General features: G+C 50.5%; 2 protein-coding genes across 2 annotated transcripts; one reads left to right on the top strand and one right to left on the bottom strand.

The window, feature by feature from the left end:
* The first annotated feature begins 645 nt into the window (after positions 1-645).
* CD3E (CD3 epsilon subunit of T-cell receptor complex) lies at positions 646-5,098 on the top strand. The gene is made up of 6 exons (XM_029083949.1): positions 646-694; positions 2,128-2,148; positions 2,884-3,102; positions 3,936-4,088; positions 4,646-4,692; positions 5,042-5,098. Exons 1-6 carry the CDS (start codon positions 646-648, stop codon positions 5,096-5,098), a joined length of 546 nt encoding a protein of 181 aa, XP_028939782.1.
* Positions 5,099-8,373: 3,275 nt separating this feature from the next.
* LOC104521634 (T-cell surface glycoprotein CD3 gamma chain) lies at positions 8,374-11,348 on the bottom strand. Its single transcript, XM_010163697.1, has 5 exons — positions 11,276-11,348; positions 9,837-10,046; positions 9,240-9,371; positions 8,771-8,814; positions 8,374-8,436 (listed from the first exon to the last, which is right to left on the bottom strand). Exons 1-5 carry the CDS (start codon positions 11,346-11,348, stop codon positions 8,374-8,376), a joined length of 522 nt encoding a protein of 173 aa, XP_010161999.1.
* Between the last annotated feature and the right edge of the window lie 28 nt (positions 11,349-11,376).

Raw genomic sequence — 11,376 nt, 5'->3', positions numbered from 1 at the left:
AATAAACAGGTTGTCCTAGAGCAAAGTAACAAAAGTAGAGTCTAGATTGCATCATCAGTGACCAAAACCCGTCAGTTTTACAGCCTGGCACTTCCAGGCTCATTTCTGCTGGCCATATGGTGTTTCTAGGTGCTGAGCCCCTTGTAGCATTTCTGGTTCCTTTGTTTATTCACTCACTACGTTAAGTTGCTTGCAGTAGTTTGTGCTTCAGAAACACTTGCTTTGAAAAGTTGCTAGGAAGTCCTGACAGTAAATCTAATCCAGGCTCGTTTCTCTCTCCTGCTGCTCCTAGGGCAGTTACAACAGGTCTCCTGAGCCTTGAGCTGGGCTGGTGCAGAGCAGCCACCCCTCGCTGTCAATGACGTTCCGTGAAGACATTTTGAGCCTCCGCACTTCCTGACATGGGCTTATTTTACATTACGTGCTCCGTGTCTTTCTCGGCCGCTCGCAGGTTTCACTGGAAACGGTGAGTCCCCCCAGCGCTGCTCAGTTCGTTGCCATACACAATTCTGGGAAAAAAATCTTGGGCCTCTTTCTTATAAGTGAGAACTTGAAAAACCAACGTGTTCTTTCTTCCCGCACAGCAAGCCGCGGTGATGCCCATCTGATGTGGTAGAGAAGAGAGAGAGAAGGAAGAAGACAAGGATGAGGTTGGAGCAGTCCTTGCCTCTCTTGGGACTCCTGCTGTGCATGGGTGAGTGGAGCTGGGCAGGAGCCCACGGGGACCAGAAGGGTGGATGTCCAGGGGCTGCAGAGGAGGAAGCATCAGGGTGTACAGCTGGATTTGCAAAGTACCCGCAGCCGCGTCTCCTGCGTCTGGCGTGTACAAGCGCCTGTGGAGCTGCTGCTCTCCAGAGTGAGCGTTCCCGTCAGAGTGCAGGGACAGAGAAATGAGACTCCACCTTCTCAGTCCAGAGAAAAGATCCTAAGGTCTCTAGGGAATTTTTCCTTCCTAGCTGATTTACTAAGGTGCCTGGTCTCCAGACTGCAGGCAGTGGGGTCACAGCGTGATGCGCTGCTCTCTGCAGCGGTGCTAACTATAAGGTTCTGTGTTTTTAATTTTATTTTTATGCTTTATTAATGCATTTTTCTTAAATCATCTTTGTGCTCACGGGCAAATAACTTCAGTTTAGATTCACTGTGATATCATGGGACTGATAGCAATTTCCACGTTACCAAAAAGCTGGTTTAGGAGGAAGTGCAGAGTAACTGTAAAGACTATAAAGAAGCTGGTAACTATGAGACGTAAGATAATTAAAAGATAATACAATAAGACTACAGCTACTCTGCCAATGTGCTGCAAACACCAACTGCTATTCTTTGAGAAGATTGAAAACATTTGGTTTAGCAACGGCCTGTTCTTTTTTTTCAAATTTAAATTCATCTTATATAAAGAAAAAAGCATCAGATCACCTGCTCTCCCACCAAGTCCTATGCCTGTGGAATTTCAAATCTACAGTTTTGTTACAAGTAACTCCTACCGTAAAGCAAGCATTACATGGCACAAGACAACAGCACTGAACACACCATTACAGGTCATTCCTTTATTTACTTATGCTACTTTTTATCAACAAATGTCTTTGAAGCAAATCACAAGTCTGATTCATTCCTCCTAAAAACTGTTTCTATAATACTCCAGCTCCAGAGACTTCAATGGAGCAACTTGTTTTCTACCAAGAGAGAAAAAGCACATAGATAAACTTCTTTATAGCATTAAATCAAGCATCAGGGTCCAATCTTCCAGTGAGTACACTCTTGCAGAGAACAGTAGTTCTTACTGCAGAAACCAGGCATGATTTTCCAGCAGTCTTTGCTCCTTGATAATAAATCAAAATTGTCAGGTGTACAGCTTGCAATAACCCTTTTTCTGAACCGAGTCGGAAAATTATTCAAATTTCCATTCTGCTTTAGTCTCTGTTAAAAATGGCTTCCAAAGGAAAAGACTTCATTTCAAAACAACATCCTGTCTCAGCTAACAGAATGCTGAGAATGCATTCAGCACAAACAGAGGAGTATAAACATCTCTTTCAAGCAGCCGAGTTCAGAAAGGGTAGGAAAGTTGAAGTAGGAAAGATGTATGATATCAGTAGCTAAATTACTTAACACTTACTATTCTTTCTTTTGTAGTTGGCACCGCAGCTCAGCAGGGTAAGTGTATTTTACCAGCATTCTTAACTATTCAGCACAATAAAAAGACCAACTAGGGCTCACAAGCGAGGTCTAAAAGTCAAATAGTAATATTTGAATTTTGCAGATATTGTAAGACAGGAAAAGTTCTCTCTTCACTACCTGTTACTGATCTCACTGATTTGAAAAATTGGCTGTTGTTAGTTGTCCCCAATTATTGCTAGTGATCCCCAAGCAGGGTTAGGCATTTTCCAATAGCAAAAATCAGTAAGATAATAGCAGGCTGGTCTGTTAACACTTACTGTTCTCTCCTTTGCAGAGGATCCAGAAGCACAGATGGGTAAGTGCATTTTACCAGCATTCTTAACTATTTAGCATTATATAAAGATTGCAGATGCCTCACAGGTGAGGCCTAACAGGCAAATAAGCTGTAATGAGTTGCCCCTAATTGCTGTTAGTGGTCTGCAAGCAGGGTTGGCCATTTGCAGAGACCAGCAAGCATACGGATAAAGAGAACGCTGAATGGCAGGTGGTCAGGCTCTCTGACATCAAGTTGAACACTCTGCGATGCTGTTTTGATACTGTTTAGTGTTGCAAAGAATCAGTGTAAAAAACTAAAGGAAAACATGTCTGCTGAAGACACATAGGCAGGGAGTTTGCATTAGACCATAAAATCAAAGATTTCGCAGCGCAAACTGTCGTGGGTGGGCAGGGAAGCTGCTCAGAAGCTGTTTGTAACTCTGGTTTCCCTTCTCCTTGGCCCACCTTCCAATAAAGAATTCCTGGTGGAGATTTCCAGCACCACGGTGACAATCACATGTCCCTTGACTGAAGGCAGCATAGCCTGGGAGTTAACTGGAAAAAAATCAGACAACAAGGAGAGGAAGTACGTTATAGAGAATCACAACAGCTCTCCTGTCAACGTCAGTTGTTCATCAGGCAGTGAGAAGTATGAAATGTACCTGAATGCCAGAGGTGAGTGAAAAAGCACTCGGTCTACAGGCTGAAGTCTGCCCATTTCAGTGACAGATATTAGGAGCTGAGACCCGATTTTCACTGCTGCTGGGCTGGGTGAATGCCATTCTGCTGAGGCTCTCCCCACCCTGTGTGGAGAGTAGAAATGTCCAAGAGCACGTTTTTGGCAAACAGAATCTCCCTGCTCTCTCCACCTTTCCCTTCTGCTGTCCTCAAGCTGGGTGCACATCAGTGGTTCCCACAGAGACAGTGCATGATCTATTTTTACACAGCTTCTGCCATGCTGACTGGCAAGAGTTGTCTGTCACAAAGGGCAGAGGCATTTCTTATCTTGCAGAGTGGAAAACTCCCATCTGGAGCACGCAGCCTGGTTTCCGTGACCCATCAACCAGGGGGAGTTTGCCTTCACCCCAACAGAGTGATTTCAGCCTCTGAGCCACTTGAAATGTGGGCAGCTGCTCTGCATCCAGGCCTTAGAGTCCAGTATAGGCAGGGAGAGGGGATAATGATCTAGGAGATGATTTGCACCCTCTGGATCAGGCCACGCAGACAGTAGAGGACAGCGAAGGAGGTTGTGTGTACCAGCCCCCCCAGTCTGTCTGCAGACTGAAATGGTGAGGCAGATAGAATGAATAGGTAGTGAATAGATGAATAGATGAATATGCAGATACACAGCCTGTGCTGTCCCTTTTCCCTTCTGTTTGCTCTTTCCTCCTTCCCACCCAGAAGTGTCTCTTTTCTGCTAGCACTAACCAGATGAGTGAGACCTGGACTTTTCTTGCTGGAAAGGAAGGGTGCCCGTCTCTGAGCACCTTCATCTCTCCTTCTGGCAGTGTGTGCAAACTGTGAGGAGCTGGACACCTTGGCAGTGACCGGGATCATCACTGCGGATCTTCTCATCACCTTTGGGGTGCTGATTCTGGTCTATTACTTCAGCAAAGACAGGAAGGGGAGAGCAAGCACTAGTGCTGGCAGTCGGCCACGAGGTAAGAACTATTTCAGGCATCTCTCTTTTCCACCATGTCTGCTAAGCACGAAATTAAGCACTTGCCCCTCCTGAGTGACAGAGCCTACTCTGTTCCCCCCAAGCCTTCCAGACCTTGCCAAACAATGCTCCTGCTTGCCACATCTGTTGCTCGGGGCTGCCTTTTTATATGGGATGGGTGCGGCTGCCGTGTGGTGTCAAAGGCTTCCTGCCTGTAGGCAGCCACTGCACGGGCTGTTGTGCAGCCCCGTTGAGTCTCTGCTGAAGCCAACTCTGTACGGTGGATGCTCAGCAAGTGTAGCTGCAAACCCAGGCTGGCCCTGGCCCACTCAGCTTCTGTCTCAGGCGATCAAAGACCAAGAATCAGTCCCACACAGAGAACATGTGATGAGAAATCCTGGTGTTATTTGAATTTCTGGCTTCTGGGGTAAAGTGATGCAGGGTGGTAAGCTCATGATGCTGGTTCAGATTTGTTCAAGAAGTGTTGGCTGTGACATTTGTAGCAGGAGACTGCCTGTCAGACAAGTACCTGGGGTGACCTCTCTGCTTCTGTTGCAGGTCAAAAGATGCAGCGTCCTCCTCCTGTTCCAAACCCAGACTACGAGGTACGAAGAACATTTCTTTCCATCTGTCTTTTCTGGTTGGGGAGGGATAGCCAGAGCTGAAAATCTATAGCCTTTAAATCCTTTTTGCTCCTTTGAAGAAGCATCCAGTCAACCTCCGAGCTTTCCTGGGAGCAGAGGGAAAAGGTGGTGAGGGTGGAGCCCCTTCTCCTGGGGCTGCCCCAGGGAGTCAGGAGCAGAACTGTTGCTCCTTGTGCACGCTGCCAGAGCAGCACTACACCTGCTCGCTCTGCTGGGGTTTTCTTCACGTATTGTGTGGACCAAGACTCTGGCACTGTTTCAGGGTGTATTCATAAGGATTCCCGAACTAACATCTCTGCTGTTCCCACAGCCCATCCGGAAAGGCCAGCGTGAAGTGTATGCAGGCTTGGAATCCAGGGGCTTCTGAAATTCCCACGGATGACAGGCTGGAAAGCAGCAGCAGAGGGGCTCAGTGCTTCTGCCCAGCTGGGCACCAGTAGTTCTCTGCAGTTTTAGGCAGCTGTGCAGGACAGGCAACCTGCTGCTGTCCACTGTCCCATCGGATGTCTTCCTTCAGCCTTTGATTTGACATCATGGAAAAGAAACAAACGAGCACAAGCGTGCTGGCAAGAGAAGGTTTCCTTCTCATTAAAGGACTGCAGCCTCACTCATAGTTCCTGGCCTCCTTTCTCCTCACACTTCTCTCTCTCTCTGCTCCAGATACGTGTTCTGGTTTTCCTTCCCATTTAATTTCTCTCCCAAGTGCCTCCGCTTGCTCCCCGTGGCTCCCTGGGTAGCTAATGGGCAATGAGTGGGTTCTTCTCAGAGTGACTGGCCCCTGACCTGGTCCTGCTCTCATGCTCATGGCCTACCTTAGTTTTGCTGCCCAGGATTGTAACAAAAGGAACAGAGGCAGTCAGTATGGTAAACACAAAATGGTACATTTTCATAGAAAAGCCACTGCTTTGAATGAAAATATTTCAGTGTAAAAGAACAGTTTTCCTTAACAAAATAAGAACCACTTCTGCCAGTACATGCAGACCAACCTGGCCATGCTCTAGCTCTTCTTCTGCAGGAAATGAGTGGGGCTGAGTACCACTTTCCATCCAGTGACCTTCATGTTTCAGACTTTTGGCAGAAGGTCTTCTTAGGGTCACATGGGGATTGGCACCTTCTCAAGCCATCTGAAAGCCTCCACAGCAATGGGGCAGGTAGTGACTTGAGAAGGGCCCAAGAGATGCTGTGATGCCTGGGAACATTTCTGGTCTAACACTGGCTGACTTTTAGCCACATTTCTGTTGCTCTGCAGGGCAACAGTTCTGGAGAAAGGAAACAGCAGCAGTGATGGGGGCTGGGGGTGGTTTAACCCTTGAGTTTCAGCCTGGGGAGATGAACACCCAGCAAGTTTCACGCTTCAGATTGCTGTGCTTACTCTGCAGGATGTGGTTTTAAAGGCAGCACAGCTGGCTTTACCATACAAGGTGCTAAACACCTAGAAGGGAGATGGCAAGATACAAAGAGCACTAACTCCTAGCAGCTCTAAAACCACTCTGGGCCATGTTCTCAACTTCTGCTCAGCCCAACCATACAGCCCATTGCCACGAATGGGATGTGAGAAGCTCAGACCACTGTGGGTGTACAAGGTCTACATTTTGCTTCAAGCTACACCCTGGTGCTTCTGCCACTGTTTACGGGGCTCCGTGTTTGCCCCAGCCAGTGCCATCCCACGCTCTCCTTATCACAGTGGCATCAGCACCCATGCAGCGACAACATCTCTCTGCCCCTGTGCTTACCCCCACTATAGAAATATCTCTTTGTCCTCCCAAGGTGCTGAGGAGCCTTCCACAAACAGACAAACTGTAAACGTTGCCCCTGCTGTCCCTTTGATTTGAGCAGAGCATACCCACCCGCTCTGCTTCGGGTTTCTCCTGCTCTTTTGGGTGTGGTTAGCCAGCTTTGCTCATTGCTTTGAGATCTGAGGGCAATGAGAGCCCTAGGAACTAGGCAGTCTGCTGGTCACCTTTTTTATAAAGTCCTACCCAGATGGCTTTGCAGACCAAAGGTGGGTACTGGCATACTCCACCTGCAACGGTCACATCAGGCTCACCCTTCACTGGAGCAGGTTAGAGCAGAAAAGCCACTAAGATGTTATTCTGCTCCCATGAAGAGCAAAATGCTGTTGCGTAAAGAGCTGACACCATCGGAAAACAGGTCCTTTTCTTGTTCACTGTCCACAGGGCTGATCACACGCCGATTCCTGTAAAGGCACGTGGGGTCACCCACAGCTTTGCACAGCCTGCGTGTTGTTTGCCGTGTGTGTCAGATGTGTCACAGATTTGTAGCCTGGTTTTATGGAGCGTTAACTCTTTTGGAGCTTACTTTATACCACTGAGTCACAACTCAATCCACAGCCTGGTGCTCTAACGCCCGTCACCCACGTCCTTAGAAAAGCAGGAAAACACAACCTACAGGTGTGTGCAACTGGCACACAGAGGGTGACCTGGTTTCTAACTGCTAGCTGAGCCTGTCTGTTCTCTGCCCCCCCTTTCCACTGTAGTCAGACCACATTAGCTTGTGGGACCGGCCAGGAGGAGCTGGGTTGGTGTGGGGAGACAGTGCTGCTCATGCTCCAGAGACATGGTTCAGATGGGAAAGTCTGTGAAAGTTCACTTGACTGCATCCTGTACTCAGCACCCTGGGATGGCTAGTGAGCCTGAAAGAAGGGTTGCCAATGCCTGGTCACAAAGGTGAGTGACTGTTTGCTGGGCTGCAGAGGCAGAGGAGGGTGGGCAAACCTCCCAAGAACATTGGAGGTGGGAGGAGCATGGACTGCCTCTGGCCTTTGCTGCCTGGCCAACTCTGCTGCCAGGCATTTTGCATGGTCTCTGCTATGGTTTTCATCTCCTCTGCTGCTTCCATTTCCTCTTTGGGCCCAGTCCCCATGAGCTCTTCTGGGGAGCCAAGAGAGCTTGCTCCTTTGCTCACGCCTCACTCCCCTAAGCACTGAGGCAACTTGCAGGATGGCTGGGTACCAGTCTGGAGACTGTGATTAGATACCAAGCCCTGCATGAGAAGATGAAACATCCTCCTGTTTCCTCTCCTGCCAGCTCCCCAGCTCTGTCCAGGGGATTGAGGCACACAGGCACTTTGCAGGGGACACAGAGATCCTGCTGAGTGTTGCTGCGCTCCTGGTGTCCCCGCTCCCACTTTGGAAGGAGAATTAAATGAAACAAAGCCTCTGCTAGTGTCAGCACCAGCAACTCTCCTCCTTCACAAGATTCTCCAGGTCCAGCAATGGGCCTGGATATCATTTGGATCCTGGCACAGAGAGGTGGCACAGCCATGGGCACCTGCCTACAGTGGCAGAGCAGTGTTCTACTGGGTCAGGCAGAAGCCTTACGGCTCTGCAGGGACCCAGGCAGGTTGCATCCAGCACGTACCTTCTCCAGCGACCACGCAGCTCCCCAGGCCTCAACACAACCAATGGAGCAGGGAAGCTATGGGATAGGCTCATCTTTAATGAGAGCAATACACAAGTACAAGAGGCAACGGGAAGAGCAGAGTGCTACAAGCAGCCCATCCTGGCTAGGAGCTGGAGGATTCTCTAGGCAAAAACCTACATTATCTTCTACCGCTGCTGGTGGCTTTGCTAGAATATCACTCCTGGTGTGAAGGAGCCACAGGTCCCAGCGTCTTCTCACTTCATTTGCGGGCTTTGGCAGGCGCCAGCCGGCTGTACTGTCCATCGTCCCGCTCGCCAAGGGGCTGGGAGAAAAAAAAGGCAAGATGAGCTGTTATTGTGTTTGTCCAGCTCCTGAGGGAGAGTACGGGGAAGCTGTCCCAGCCCTCCCTTTGCCAAGCTCTCCCTCCCCATACACAGAGCTTAACAACCCCAGAGAGTAAGAGGCAGAGGGCAGCCGAGCTTGCCCTGTCCTCTAGGTCTCTTAGGCAAAAGCAGCTATGAACACTCCAGCAGAGAGTCATCTCCAACGCAGCTCAGTGCCATCGAGTACCCCACAGCAGCTCTGCCATCGTGGCCACGCTGCTCCCACCCTGCAGACATGCTGAAGCCCACGCACACACACGTACCCACACTCACCTGGTAGAGCTGCTCGTTAGCAATCAGGTTCTGCCTGTCAGAAGCTAAATAAAGAAAGAAGGTGGTCAAGGATCAGGGAAGCCATGAGCAGTGTGGTGAACATTTGCAACCAGACCCAAGCAGGCGGCTGTTTTCAGCCCTGTGCTTTTGCCTCCTCTGGGAGGCTCAGTGGAAAGCCCCTGCAAGGCCTCAGATGTTCCTGTGCCACCAGCTGTTGTCTCTGGGATGATGTTTTGGTGAACGTCATGCATTTGATCGCTTCTCCTGGGAAGCTGAGATAGGGGCAGGAAGGGTATACAGAGTGCTGACATGGATCCCTGCCCCAGACACACCACGTGCTGGCTGCTGCCTGCAGCTTGCAGGGCTCTGTGGGCAGTGATGGAAAGTCCCCAGGTACCACATAGCTCCTAGAGATGCCCAAGCACTTCCCGTCCCCACCCGAGGGCAGTCGGTGGGGATCTCCCCTCACCTCGTGACAAGCGTCCCTTATCCTGGCCAGTGATACAGTACACAGCAATCGCCAGGAAGACAGTGGCCACAATGTCTGCGATCACGATCCCCGAGATGGTGGGAGCGTCCACTTCGATGCAGTTCTGGCACACTGGAAGCCCAAGAGGACACAAACACTGAAAGCAAAGCCACGACCAGGACCCTATCCCCTGGGCCAGTCTGAGCCCAAAGCGCTCAGAGAGCTCTGTCAGTCCAGGTCAGGGCAAGACAGAGACCAGGGATTCAGTTTGGCTCCCTGTGTGACCCAAGGCAGTGGCACAAGCTGCCACATGTCCCCAGCAGCCCCGGCACAGTGAGTGGCTAGAGGTAAGGCAGTATGAGTGCCAGGTTATGGCACTAAGTGAGGCTGTAGAGCTCTCCCAGGGACACCCGATGCAGGGGAACATGCAGCTTGGCTGTTCCCATGGGAAACTTAGCACAGGAGCTGTCAGGACTTCCACAAACTGGTGGAACCACCCTCAAACTCTGGGAAATCGGTAGGTGCCTCAAAAATTTGCTTGGGTGAAAACTCCAAGCAGTCCTGTCTCTAGAAAACAGGTTTGCAACACTTACTTACTTCGATAGTGCACCTGCAGGGACCTTCTCTTTTGGCTTTCTGTTTCACACGTATAGATACCCCTGGGATCATCATAAACCGCGCCCAAGTCCAGCTGTGTCGTGTTTCCTACCACATTCCCATCCTTCAGCCACGTGACTTGACGCTGGCTGTCAGTTACACATTGCAGGAACACCTTCCCGCTGGCTTCTTTCACGATTACTTTCTGCCCTGTAAAAAAATAAAGAGAGCAGAGAGTTTGACAGCTGAGTTCTCTGCCCTCACAGCTGTGCAGAGCTCAGAGATCTCATCCATGGAGATGGCTAGTGCAGGGAGCATCACGTTCAGCTGTCCCCTGAGCAGTGGAAAGGACACCACAAACAAAAAACTCTGCAAAAAGCACATTACCCAGCAGAAAAGTACTCCAGTGTTCAACTGGTGGTTACATTAATGCAGCTCTGGGTAGGTTAGAGATCCAAATTCCCTCAGAGTGAAAACTTAAGTGGAATTGGGCATCTACCCAGACTCTGTTCAGACTGTGTGACTATAACCCACACGCAGATCACACTGGTGTGATTGAAGTTCAATTGCAGCGAGAAACATTTCAACAGAAGTTGAAATGTTTCTGCCAGCAGGGACAGGAGCTGAGCCCAAATGGGGAGGCAAAAACCCTTTTGGGTTTGTACCCAACCGTAAAAAAAACAGTTTTAGTGAAAGGCATGCAAGAAAATGCCCAGAACTGCTTCCCTGGCCCAAAGGCATCACTTTCAGAGTCTGCAAACGGCGAGTAAATTCCCCGTCTTTTGCAGAGCACTGGAACAGAGTACAGAATACAGAATTCAGTGTACAGCCTCTCCTGCTTGAGCCAGGCACAAAGCCCATAGCTGCTTTAGTCTAACACCACGGTACTACCGAGTCCAACTGTACGTGCTCTGCCATTGCAAGCAGGTTTGAGCCATCACAGATGCTATGGAGTAACACACACGGCTCCAGGCTGTCACAGCAACACTCTAGGGCAGGCAGAGTCATCAGAGCGATCCCATCCTCAGGAACCATTGCACTGGTTTGCTCCTTGTTCCCCATCAACATTTACAAACCTCAGGTCAAGGTGCTGTGATGGGCAACTCCAGCAAGCCGTGGTGGTTTGCTTCCCAGCCACCCTCCCACCACTGCAGACACCCACGGTGCAAGCAATAGGGGTGGTGGCCTCCAGGGACCACGGACAGTGCCCAAGGGGCACCGCTGCTGACCCACTGCAGCATGTGGGATGAGCCCCAGCCTCGCTGTCTGCACGGGGTCCCTCAGGTGCACGACGCCGGGGGTCTCCACGCACCCTCGCTGTCTGCACAGGGGCCCTCAGGTGCACCACGCCGGGGGTCTCCATGCACCGCCTTGGTCTGCACAGCACTGCCCGTGTCAGCCACAGGGCTCAGCACCACAGAAGCCCACGGGTGACTTACCTCGGACACCCCAGCTGGCCACGGCCAGGCTGGCGAGGAGCACCCAGGCGCCCAGGGCCCTTCCCCTCTGCATGGCACGAAGCGGCGGCGGCTCTTTCACC

The sequence above is a fragment of the Antrostomus carolinensis genome, unplaced genomic scaffold (assembly GCF_000700745.2).
Source record: "Antrostomus carolinensis isolate BGI_N321 unplaced genomic scaffold, ASM70074v2 scaffold29732, whole genome shotgun sequence".
NCBI lineage: Eukaryota > Metazoa > Chordata > Aves > Caprimulgiformes > Caprimulgidae > Antrostomus > Antrostomus carolinensis.
Note: the sequence above shows the minus strand (reverse complement) of the source record. Positions and strands in the feature narration are given on the sequence as shown.

What these genes read in the sequence shown, in the direction of transcription:
- CD3E (XM_029083949.1), top strand. Translation starts at nt 646, where the DNA reads ATGAGGTTGGAGCAGTCCTTGCCTCTCTTGGGACTCCTGCTGTGCATG. An exon ending in GGGACTCCTGCTGTGCATGG is followed by an intron (nt 695 to 2,127) that starts GTGAGTGGAGCT and finishes TTTCTTTTGTAG; the next exon opens with TTGGCACCGCAGCTCAGCAG. An exon ending in TGGCACCGCAGCTCAGCAGG is followed by an intron (nt 2,149 to 2,883) that starts GTAAGTGTATTT and finishes TTTCCCTTCTCC; the next exon opens with TTGGCCCACCTTCCAATAAA.
- LOC104521634 (XM_010163697.1), bottom strand. Translation starts at nt 11,348, where the DNA reads ATGCAGAGGGGAAGGGCCCTGGGCGCCTGGGTGCTCCTCGCCAGCCTG. An exon ending in CCTGCAGGTGCACTATCGAA is followed by an intron (nt 9,372 to 9,836) that starts GTAAGTAAGTGT and finishes TTGGGCTTCCAG; the next exon opens with TGTGCCAGAACTGCATCGAA. An exon ending in TAAGGGACGCTTGTCACGAG is followed by an intron (nt 8,815 to 9,239) that starts GTGAGGGGAGAT and finishes TTCTTTATTTAG; the next exon opens with CTTCTGACAGGCAGAACCTG.